Source organism: Tasmannia lanceolata, unplaced genomic scaffold (genome assembly GCF_043159265.1).
Source record: "Tasmannia lanceolata isolate RefF3 unplaced genomic scaffold, GAP_Taslan_0.1 ptg000025l, whole genome shotgun sequence".
NCBI classification, from domain to species: Eukaryota; Viridiplantae; Streptophyta; class Magnoliopsida; order Canellales; family Winteraceae; genus Tasmannia; species Tasmannia lanceolata.
Window position 1 is genome coordinate 9,338,292 of NW_027518702.1, and position 12,376 is coordinate 9,350,667.

Genomic DNA, 12,376 nt, shown 5'->3' on the forward strand with positions numbered 1-12,376 from the left:
TGGGATTCAAGGAAGTAATCAAAAGGGATTCTTTTTTAAGCTCAATTGAAGGAAACAACAATGTATACATATAATGTCATAGTTCATCTCTCCATTCCATACAAGCTATGATTGTTAAAATGAAGCTCAGCCCCTCACTAAATGCAGAACAACATGTTTCTTGAGAAGTGAACTATATTGAGACTTCGGAGGGGGAACGAACAGATGAAACAATTTTGAATGGCTAAGAACATATTGAATTATCTAGATAGGTTCACTGAAGATTTATATGAGCCGATCTGGATTGCTCTTTATTATAATCAAACATTCTCTACAATCCGGTTTTTCAAGAGCCAAAACATGAGCTATGCAAGTCCATAAAAGTCTTACATGATTTTCTTGGAGTAGGTTTTCCGAGACTTAAAGGAATCTGGACCTAGTTGTAGTGAGGTGTTCTCTGTTCTCCACTTAAACTTACATCCATGGACAAAACGAATAGTTGTAAGAAAAATGGTCTTGTGCTATTCATTTCTCAACAATGAACTCTTGGATCTCTATTCCTGTGTGACGGGCACCACCTTGCATTCTCAACAAAACTTTATCACCAACTTTAAGCGAGGTTACTGGAATGGCCGATTTTATGGGTTTGTCCCCTGTGAAGAAGAGATGGAAAATCAAATATACAGCAACAGATAAAAAATACAATAAAATCATTCTAGGTTGGGGAAAATTGAGTGTACAGATGGAATAGACCTTCGCAAGGATGGACTAAACCAACAGTTTCTGCATTCTGCAAAAGGATGCTGTAGGTGTCTGTGTAATCTGAATCTTTCTGCAACTGCACAAAGTATTTACTAAGATACAGAAGTGAGTAACATCAGCAAAGCCATACGTGTGAAGTTTTATCAAGGCAACAATCCTACACTGGAGTAGTGGCCCATTCGGCACAGCTGGGAGAATCTTATGGAGGTAGTTCCATATGCTATTATTTGACATTTGTGGAAAGAAAGAAACAACTGCAAACACTATTCAAAAAAAAAAAAACCCAAAGGAACAGCCGCAAATTTGAAGACAAAGAAAGGTAACTTGGGAGGATAATAAATGAAATTAAAGTGGTGGGGTAGAAGTGAAAAAGCCCGATCTTCCTCACCGATGGGAGATATCTTAAGAAATTGGAAGGTGGCAATATTTGAGAGGATGAGAGTGAAAGTTTCTCCCAAGTGGAAACCCCCTTCCCCTAGTTGGATAAAATTTAACTTTGATGGGAGAGCCAAAGGAAACCTAGGGAGGGCAAGAATCGGAGTCTTTTGAGATAAAAATGGAAACACTATTGTGGCCTTTTCCAGACCACCTGGAATTCGTGGCTCTAATGAAGTGGAGGTGCAGGCCCTATTATGGGGACTTAGATGGTTTATGAATCCCCGCTGGGGCCCTTAATCATTGAAGTCGACTCATCAAATGCTTTGGCTTGGGCTCAAAATAAATCATCGGCCCATGAGAGTTGGAAAATGTCATCACGGAAGCAAGAGACCTGTGCAAAAAACTGCAACCTGAATTCTCACATATGAAACTGTCGGCATTTGATATGGCGGATTGTTTTACGAAGGATGGCGTGGACAAGATTAAGGTGGAAATCATTGGGTCATAAGCGAATGGAGGAAACAGGTAGCGCTTTGTATGGGTTATGTTGGCAGGGGATAACGACTTTGTATTAGTGTGTGGGATGCCTCGTCCCCTTCTCATTTACTACAATCTTGTTTTAATTGAATAAAATCATTACTTTCTTCAAAAAAAAAAATACATGTGAAGTTCTGTGTATTCCGAATCTTTCTGCAACTGCACATAGTATTTACTCAAATACAGATGAAACTTAAAAATTATTTCACATGAAATAGGGACTGTGCAGGGACCCTACTGTTAGGAGGAAAAAGGCCTAACTCTTTTTCCTTTATCTTGGTGTTATTTATATTCTATTTATATATTTAGGTGTATTTAGCTATATTTCTGCTTCTATTTACTAGATGCATTTTTCTATAACTTACGACTTTATGTATCAATATGTATATAATAATAATATAGCCAACCCCAACTAGTTTGGGAAAAAGGCTTAGTTGAGTTGAGTTTATGTATCTAATAATATCTTTCACTATATAACCAAAAACTGCACAGTCATCTCTGGGTTTTGGCGTTCCTGAGTCACCATATTCAACACCAACAAATGTAACATATATAAGTTACATGTCTTGCATGGCAGAATATTTAAGGTTTCCTTTCATGTATATACTGCGCTTCTATACCGACTTATATCTTAATTCAAAAACACAAATTGGAATCTTCAGTAGATCCATTTGCCGAATGCCTAAGTGCCAATTACAAGGAGTTTTATGTCTCCTTAGTAGATCAAATTCCAACATGAGACTGGCAGTTATAACATAGAATAAATGAAAAAGAAAAAGAAAAGACAATTTTTGCACTTTTGCAGAAATTGCCATTCTATGAGACAACCAGTGTATGTGTAATAGGAATTAGTCGTTCTTGAAAAGCATTGCTATTAAAACAAGCAGGGTCTATAGTAAACAAACCTTTGCCTCTACAAGGATGAGTGGTCTTGATTCAATCTTTACACGCCCAACAATAGCCGTTCGTTGCAAACCATTTTGGTTGACAACAATAACCTCTTTACCTGCCTGCAACTCTGAAAGGTAGCAAGTTTTCCCTCCTGGAATAGCAACGTAGGAATGTACTGGTCCCTGTAAACTTCAAAAGAAAATAACATAATTACACCAAATAACAGAAATTCTCAATATGGCTAGAGTCAGTTGATCATCCCTAACAATATATTCATTTTTATCAGTATAGCTGCTTCCACATTTGATTTTGATATAGTATGTTGCAATCCAATTTGTATTTTTCAGCCTTTGCCAAAGCCTAAATTGAAAAATGGGAAAAATGCCCCAAATAGACATCATTTTACTACCCCAAGGATTTCATGTCGATTTCAGTGTCGGTTTCAGCCACCACTGGCACCGAAATATTTTGGTTTCGGTGGAAATTTCAGCTGAAATCAGGTAAAACCCTGATAAAAATTTTGGATTTTTAAAAAATTCTACCAAAATGTATAATATTTCGGTGGAAATTTCGGTGGAAATCTTTACATTTCAGTGGTAATTTTCAAACTTTGGGTGGAAATTTTGTAAATTTCGGCGAAATCTCAGAATTTCGGGGTGAAATCCTATATTTTTCCTACTCAATGTACTCTTTCGGTTTCGGTCCAAACCGACACCAAAATTATTTGGCCGAAATTTAAAACTATGTTACTACCTTGCAACCAGCATCAAGTCTTTTAGAATATCTTTAAACTTTTTGCTAGAGATGGAAGCTTCAAAAGGAAGTTCAAAGCCTCCGTAATTCAGCTGCAGCTATCTGGACATAATCAGGCTTTGAACGGAGCAGATGAAACGGAACCAAGTTGACTTGGAGCAGCTAAGTTACGAAAATGGTGATGGTAAAAATATCATTGTCGCCACTACAAATTAAAAAGCTCACCGCATTAACTCGGAAAGGTCGACTCGCAATGTAATTTGACTCCAAACATTCAGAGTGAACAAGAAAAAGTCCTCTAGCAAAAGAACCAACCTGTAAAAAGCAATTATTCATTTATTAATGGAAACTCCACATCAATTCATTGGGTAAATAAGATTAGATATAAAAATCTATATCAATACCATGACGTTATTTACTAACACACATATCATGCAAAAAGTAACAGTTAGTCGTAAACAGATAAATTAAGACAAACCAGAAGGCCTTCACCAGGTCTCATGAGACTGCAAAGATCCACGCATACACGATCACCCATTCCTGCCATTTGCACTCGTGTTACAATAGCCTCAGTCAAGTTCAAGAGATTCCCCACTTCATTTCTTCTGTCAAAATAATCCTGATAATATTAACCACATTAAGAAAAAATGATTCATCACAGTCCCAATAACCAATAGACAGTTAATAGAAAAAATAACATCAAATTTTGAATGTATAGTAGATCTCAGATTGCATGGCATTCAGTCTGGGCATGGATTAAATGCAATGCAAAAGGCAACAGCATAATGGAAAAATCACCAAAACCTTGCACACGAGACGAATTAGAGTGCTGGACATAGTATCCTATATCTTAAATTGAATTATTCACCCAAATTTTCCAAGACAAAAAGATAATTTTTTAATGATGTGGAGATACAGAAACGGAATGGAGATCTCCATGAGATTTTCCCATGGCTGAACTCGAGGATGATTTCCATTGCAAAGAAATATCAATTTCTCACGCGCAAAGCTCGCATGGTCCAAGCGAACTTAAAACTCATACAAAATTCATGTTCAACTGGTCCTGAACTATTTACAAATATTAGACGGCCACTAAAAATTGCATAATAGGAAAGGCATGACAGAAAATTTGCCTTCAGTTCGAGAATAGCTTCCACATCCTCAACTTTCAAAACGACTCCACCAAGACCTTGTTCGAGTGCCTACAAAGACAACTCATAAAAATGTTACTCTTTCATGAATCTAAAAAACCAAGATGACACGAGGGCCAGATATGACCATCATTAGAAAAGTACACGCTAGAAGAGTTTCTTTATTGGTATGAGTTCTAAAACATATAAGATTTACCTCAAGGAAAACTTGTGCTTCAGAGGGTGTTTTTGCAACAGCAAACACTGTTTTCTGACTTCCTTGAAATGCTGCAACAATATTCTCCGCAGGTATCACCTTAAAAATGCAGAAATAAGTATTAAGAAAGAACGAAATAAAAGGCATCTTTACTTTCCATTGAGCGGATGAGTAATAACCATTCATCTTCCTGGTACAAAACAGTGCATAATTCAATATTTCCATTCTTTATTCTTGGCGCGGCCATAATGAATTCCTGGTAAATTTCTGAATAAGAAACAGTTTGAGGTATTTAGAAAGGTGGAGAGCAAAGGTGCTGCACAACTAAGGCAATGAGCTCCGAGGCTAGAGAGGCCAAGGCCTAAAATATAGCCAAAAATTTTTATTTAAATGTAGTAACTCTTCACGACACAAAATTTGCTAAAAATAGAGGAAAAAATAGTAGCTATCTAACAGACAGAACAATCAAAGTGCATCATATTTCATCAATATCTGGCAAGCGTATATATCCTGTTTCAGATTGAATTTGTCTACCAAAATTCATAAACATATATATCCATTTAACTACTAATTAAATGCACTTCTATGAACCATAAATATTCTTTTGAGAATAAAAGTATAACAAACATTCCAATACATCTACTTTTAGAGGTCACCAACACTTTCTCCTAATAATCCAGTTTCTTAATCTTGTAAGACAGTCAAAGTTCCTCAAAATCAGAAAAAATATTTTTCTGAGAATGTAATCCTCACTGGGCTGCCATTACAAATCTTTCTATATTAACAGCTCATGGAATCAAAAATTCCAAACCATAATTTATAGATTTTCACCTTTTCTTATTTAAAGTTGGGCACATACACCTCTCACTTCAGATGTTGGAGGTGTTAAACAAAATTTATTGATAGGAGATAGAAAATCCAAGGGCCTCATCGCAGGTCATTACTTTGGTAAAAACAAGTACAAGTGATAGAAAGAAATAGTTCAGAGCCACTAACATGTGTAAATCTTTCAAAAAATGAAGAACCCTATGAAACAAATCATATTGTACCTTAAATTTCCAAAGCAGGTAGAAAAATGAGCAAACCTGCCAATCCAGCAAATTTATAACTACATTCTCTGCTTGTTCGTCAGATGGTTGGAGCTGTTGTAATTGTTGAGGAGAAGAAACCTCAGAGAATGTAGCAACCCTTTTGTTCTCACTGTTGAAAAGCTTGTCGTCTTCAACAAAGAGAGGATTGATCAATGCAATTGCTGCAGAAACACAAACTCCAAAATTTCAGAATCAAGAAAAATTACAGAATGCTTCTAGAATATGAATTCCCTAACAGACATAATTTAGTTAAGTTTAGATTTTTTTCCCCTCATATTTCTTAACCAAACTTGAATGAATGCTAGTGTTAAAAATTAATTAAACAATTCCATATAATCATCTAAGCAAATAAAATCATGAAAAGTGGATTGATCTTATTAGAGACTCGTTTGGGGTATTTGCCAATGTCCTAGTCACCCAAGTTTTTCATTAACTTGGTCAAGTTAGCCATTAGAAAACCTTAAAAGATATTAAAAGCAATAAAGGGATAACCGTGTTTTTAATTGACTCATCAATTCTGTAGGGAATCAAACCGGGTAGAACTCGCCCCTAAAAGCTAGCTTTTAGAGGGAGGGTGCCCATTCCCTTATAACCCATCCATTTCACATGTCTGATGTGGGACTATTGCTTTTGTGTGGAACCCCAACAATCTCCCCCTGCACGCGGAAGCAACGTGGACCATCTCGACCCTCCACGTGGCGGCAACGTGGGAACCACGAGATAACTACACCGGGGTTTCCGAGATCTTCCCCGAGGGACATTCCGCCCACAGAGGCAAACCGGGGTTACCACGCCCTAGCTCTGATACCATTTGCTGGGAATTAAACCAGGTAGAACTCGCCCCTAAAAGCTAGCTTTTAGAGGGAGGGTGCCCATTCCCTTATAACCCATCCACATCCATTTCACATGTCCGATGTGGGACTATTGCTTTTGCGTGGAACCCCAACAAATTCAATGAAACTCATCCTAGTTAATGAAACTCTTGACGAATTTTAGACAACTGTACAAGCAGGAATATGACTGATTCTAGGTCAAGGTTTTAAATTTCGGTTTTGCTCATCAGCGAAATAGAAACATTTCGGTTTCGAAACAAAAAATCGGCTGGAATCTTGTAATATCACGAAAACATTTCGATACGAAATAACGGCTGATATCCATGTAAGAATCTTCACCACTGGTTTTTCTTTTTCTTTTTTGTCGTTTTTTAGAAAGTTTTAAAAGAATCTCATTGTTATTCTCTTTTCTGCAAGTGGAATTGATTCTTTTCAGGGTTTCTGTCGAAATGTCAACATTTCGATAGAAACTTTCTTTCTTTTTTTAAATCTGAAAAGTTGCATGTTTTGCATATTTCGACTGAAACATTAACGAAATCAGGTAATTTTCCGAATCCAATTGAATTTCATTTCAGTAGCAGCAACATCGAAATATTTCGCCCAACGCAAAATTTAAAACCATGTGCTTGGTTAGGTCTGAAACCAAGCAACTGAGTTGAGTCAAACAGGTGAGATTTTAAACATTACTACTAGCTAATTAAAAGAAAAGAAAGATGTAGCTCTGTCTTTTATACTACCTTCTCATGTGTAAACAGAAATTATGATACAATTATACAAATACTTTGTATGTGAAATTAAAACAATGCCACTATTCTACTTAACACTATTTGCTAACCAATAAAGAAAATGAAAGGAATGAATTGAGTAAGATATAAGTCCTCAGTAGCTTACAAGACCACTCATTTGCGAGTTCTCTATCGCGCGACATAAAAATGAAAGTGTTCCAACCTCGCTCGACAGCAGCTGTCATGACTTGCTTGCTCTTAGTCCACAACCATACAAGCTTTTGTTGCTGGAAATTCTCAAAGGTCTTCGCAGAAGCCATTGCAATGTGAGAATTCAGTTGCAATTCAGCTCTCTTGCTATTGAGCAGAGTTGCAAAGTAGACCCCTCTACAGCTATTTCCTACAAAAACCATCACCTAAAAAGTACATTTAAAAACTTGAAGAGTAAAACCATAGAACTAAAAAGAAGTTTTGAAACATGGTCTGCACAGGTTCAAATCCTTCAGCATGAAAATCATGACTCGGAGTGAGTTAACTCAGTTAGTTGAATGGGTGGAGCTAACTCGGTCTGTGAAAACATTTAAAAAAAGAAGTAACCATAAACCCTCTCATTTTTGCATCTTCTACCCCTCTCTTGGAGAACTAGTTTCGTGCTGTTCATCATCGACCCAGAAAAAATATCGGGTCAATAAATTCAAATTTACTAAAAAATAGCAAAAGAAATTAGAAATTCCAACATTTCTAACAGAGAGAGAGAGAGAGAGAGAGAGAGAGAGAGAGAGGAACCTCTTGTGCAAGCTACTGAGGAGAGCTGTGTAAGATTTCCGGGCACCAAGGATGATAACATTGCCATGCCCCTTTTGCTTCTAATTTTACTAGGAATTGGAATTTGGAATAAATGGAGATATATTGTCATAACTCATAAGCATAAGGTCAGTTAAAAAATACACTCAATGGGTGTGTTTGGCAACCATGAAAAAAATTTCGTGTTTCTTTCCACTCGGTACTGATATTGGCACGAGCATGTATTAATAATTGCACAAACCCAGATTGTCTTTTCTTTAATAATTGGCTTCTTACAGCTTTTTGGGAACTGAAAATACTTTACAGCTATCTAAAAAAGAAAAGACAAACCGGGTCGTTCAATTTTTCCTGATTTTGTCTTATTCGCTTAATTCGGCTGTTTTTACATGCAAAGGTTAGACGTAAAATGGATGGGTCGTAAGAACGGAAGCCACCTGCCACTGCCACTGGCCTCGTAAATCTCAACTTTGATGGGCCTAGCATGGGAAATCCGGATCCGAGTGAGATAGGGGGCATGCTAAGAGGTGAGTCGGGGCTAGTAAGATGGGCTCTTATTAAATGTAATACGATGGCTTAGTAGGGGATCTCATTCCTATCCATGGAGGTTTGCCCCATTCTTGGATGAGATTCAAGACTGAGTGGGGGATTCGAACCTCATTCGAGCATGTCAGGAGGTCTGCCAATGGTGAAGCTGACCAGCTAGCCATGGTTGAAGAGTCCAAGGAGGGCTAGAGCTGTTTAATTTCCTCGAGATTTTATTTTCTATGGGCTTTATCTCTTCCTCTAGGGGAGGGCTACTATATTTTCTATGATGTATTTTTCTTTTTTGTTTTCCTCTTCTTGCGGCCATTCAAAAAAAAGGTCAGCCACAAAATGGCTTTCCGCGGAATTGCGTAGTGCAATCCATTATTAAAACATGGCAGTGCCAACATCAGTAACCCTTTTTTATCAATAAAGACATCTTTATCAAAAGAAAAACATCAGTAGCCTTCTTCTTCTCTTTTTTAATTTGTTATCCTCTTGTTTTTAGGCAAAGATTATTTCAGGTGAAACTTTTTACAGCTGTTTCCTTCCAAAGTTTGAGCTGAAGTATTTTGTACTTAAAAAAAAGCATTAGCAAACCATTAAAAAAAAACAGTTTTCAATGAAATTTTTTTCTAGGAAAACATTTTCATTGTTACTAAACTGGATTCCACTTTCATATAACCTGAATTGGTAGGCCTCCACTAGGCCCATGTTCCATGTTAAATAGAGATCCGATTCACTAGTTCGAGTCCTGAAAATATTGAACTAGTTGTCTTCCATGTAGTAATCCAATGGGCTTTGAAGCCCATCTAGCTAAACTTGAAAAGGTAGCTCCCCTTGTAACTGGCGCCTCTATTCAATTGCTCATTGCGTAGAAGGCCCATTGGGCTTTCATCTCAGCCACATTGTTTCATGATTGAGCTTATCACCCAATGGAAATTGGATTGATTCTGTGTTTCGTAGACATGTTTGAGATGAAAACCGAAAAGGGTTCAGCTTATTCTACTACTACTCCTCTGATTGGGCTTGGGTCCAATGCCAAAAATTGATAGTATTGACGGGCTTGGATAGCCAAAGAATACAGGCCCATGTTTATCAATGGCAACTACGGGCCGGGCTCAACCCAAACCGAACAAAATTTGCTTGCATGCAGATGTTTTGTACTGTAATTATCCTCCCAAGGAGTCATGTGTCTTGGACATAACCTAGGACTCCATTATAAAGGATGAGATGGTGATCTTTTTCATGTCAGAGTCCATGTACATATGCAAGTCAGACGTAATTTCCATTGCTAACTTAGCAAGATTAGGAAAAACTAAAAACCAGGGCAAGTTTGGATCAAATCCAGTCAAATTTGGAAAACCAAATCCACTTTAACTATAAAAGTATCTGTTCTTTGTCATATATAATTAGAACTTTCAAAATTTTGTGGTTCTATATAACAATATAAAGTATAAACAGCAGTCTCTGATAACTAGTAGCCTATGATATGCAAATTCCATGATTGATTTGCCTCAATTCTAACACTTGAAGAATAATTTTTGCCAATCCGAATCAATCCAGGAAAAAAAAGTATAAACAGAAGTCACTGATAACTAGTAGTCTATGGTATGTAAATCCCATGATGGATTTACCTCAATTCTAACAACTGAAGAATAGTTTTTCCCAATCTGAATCAATATCGCGCCCATACTGGATTATCAAATCAAATTCCTTTATCAAATCAAATTCCTTTGATGACCTGGACTTTTTCAACAGATTATCAGAATTTTCTTGGAGTGGTCTTTTAGTACTTGTTTGTTCAATGATGGTGTCAGCAGAAATGGTGGTGCAATTTCTTTCCGAAACCATAATTTGATCATTCAAGCCGGTGTCACTTAACCCACCTGTATTTGGATTGATCTCCATTGATAGAATCGTAGGAATTCTGCTATGATCATTGGTATCTTCACTCAGATAATAGTATAAGGTTTGTGGTTTTATGTCATATCTTTCTGAACTTTCAGACGAGTTTAGGCTGTTGTCCATAGAGCAATCTTTAATCTGAGCTTGTTGAGTAATAGACATTCTCTTCCCTTGTTCCTCTAATACTGGCTGTAAATACTTCCCTTGTGCTTCATTTTCTAGTCTCGAGTGTCTCTGCACCTAAAACATAGCACCCACAATTACAGAATTGATCACCGCCATGAAAATGAAATCAACAGTTTCATATGGATTCGAAGCATTTTATCGCACCTCAATTTGTTTATGCAGCTTCTTCTGCTCCATTTCCATCATCAAAGCTCTAAAACCCTGCAAGCTTTTGAAAACAAAACCTTCAAATAAAATATCTGCAAGATTTTGAGAAAAAAGATTAAATTGGTTGCACATTTTTTCTGAAAAGATTCATGTTTTACCCATTAGCTTGTGCATGGGTTGTGTGGGTTCTCCTAATATTTTCATCATTGATATCCACACCTTTAGTCTTATGGTGTGTGTAATCTGTTATCATAAAATAAACCCATCAAAACCCGAATGAGGGAAGATCAAAAGGATCATAACATTAACCAAAACTCACCTTCCCCGTTGTTTGCATCACAGGTCTTGGACTTGGAAAGTCGATTCTTACACCTGTAACGCTGCAATTAAAATGTAAATATATCGATTATGTTTCAAGGTGTTTGGGCTATGATTTATAACTAGTTTCGAAAGCAGATCTTGCCTTCAAATGGCTCTTTAGATGGCGCACTTCAAGTCCAGGGACTCCCATCATCCTCATAACCGCTGTAGGTGTTGCAACTGTTGTTTAAAACATAAAAAAATAATGAAAATATCATGTAAACATCCATGAAACATTTGAATTATTACATAGAACTAGAGAAGATTCTTTCAGAAGTTGAACACTACTTAGTACTTACTCTCTGCGCCTCCAAGCTCAGAAACCGCATCAACAAAGCATTGCTGAAGCTCAGTAGTCCATTTAAGCCTGGGAGTGAATTTAAGCAATCCCATATCACTTTGTACATTGCCAAAAGAAAACTTGTCCACAACTTTAGTGTGCACCATTCTCTGCAATTTCATTTCAGTTGGGTGTAAAAGCTTACAATATCAATAAGGAAACCATAACCCGAAAAACAAGAAGAAGAAGAATAGAAATCAAAGCAGCATAATACAACAGGTAAATGATTTGATCTTTGAAACCGTATTTTATTTTTTGCTCTCAAAGAAGGAACATGGTGTCTGATATTTTCTGAAAAATAATAAATGAACACAGGACGCACATAAGATGTGATATCGGTGGCACAGAGGCTACAATATCATCTTCCAAGTCCCTCCCTTTCTCCCAGCTCAAGGCTTCCTCTTATTCTTTGTCTGAAGACACTGATGATGTGATTGGCAATCATATGGCTCTTTTGGAATGGGTTGACGCAGAAGAGGACAGAATTATCAGCATTGCAGAGAATGTTGAGATCTCTTTGAACTACATGAGATTTGAAGCTCTAACTAATGTTGTACAACAATGCTGAAATCACAGAAGCTGTGAACAAACAGAAGGTTTCGACTTTTAGCAAGATCGACAATGATCACAAAGCTCTTAGTGAGGTTGCTAAGGGCGTTTATGTCCTTGAGGGCAGAGAGTCTGCCGAGGGAGATCTCAACTCAAAAGGATGGTGCCCCATGAAGATGAAATTTATTGCAAGGAATGTTGGAATATAAGGAGGCTTGGTTCAGGATTAGAAAATGATCCATGTAGACGAACCCAACTAGTGTC

At 37.1% G+C, this 12,376-nt stretch overlaps 1 protein-coding gene and 1 long non-coding RNA gene across 11 annotated transcripts; both read right to left on the reverse strand.

Moving 5' to 3' along the window:
• Positions 1-45: 45 nt before the first annotated feature.
• On the reverse strand, positions 46-8,252 carry LOC143858117 (3-dehydroquinate synthase). 10 transcript variants are annotated; one of them, XM_077368741.1, is made up of 11 exons: positions 8,083-8,250; positions 7,463-7,696; positions 5,733-5,899; positions 4,648-4,746; positions 4,434-4,502; positions 3,779-3,919; positions 3,526-3,615; positions 3,301-3,392; positions 2,562-2,736; positions 733-811; positions 46-632 (listed from the first exon to the last, which is right to left on the reverse strand). In XM_077368741.1, the coding sequence occupies exons 1-11, from the start codon at positions 8,210-8,212 to the stop codon at positions 505-507; spliced, it is 1,404 nt and encodes a 467-aa protein (XP_077224856.1). In that variant the 5' UTR covers positions 8,213-8,250; the 3' UTR covers positions 46-504. The 10 variants fall into 10 exon arrangements, 8 of the variants coding, with proteins under 8 accessions (XP_077224856.1, XP_077224855.1, XP_077224860.1 ...); XM_077368740.1 differs by having other exon boundaries at positions 733-817; positions 8,083-8,248; XM_077368745.1 differs by having other exon boundaries at positions 733-817; positions 7,463-7,712; positions 8,083-8,248.
• Positions 8,253-10,133: 1,881 nt separating this feature from the next.
• On the reverse strand, positions 10,134-11,667 carry LOC143858319 (uncharacterized). The gene is made up of 5 exons (XR_013238909.1): positions 11,523-11,667; positions 11,183-11,403; positions 11,022-11,106; positions 10,861-10,924; positions 10,134-10,770 (listed from the first exon to the last, which is right to left on the reverse strand). It is a non-coding gene; the product is annotated as an uncharacterized LOC143858319 (long non-coding RNA).
• Between the last annotated feature and the right edge of the window lie 709 nt (positions 11,668-12,376).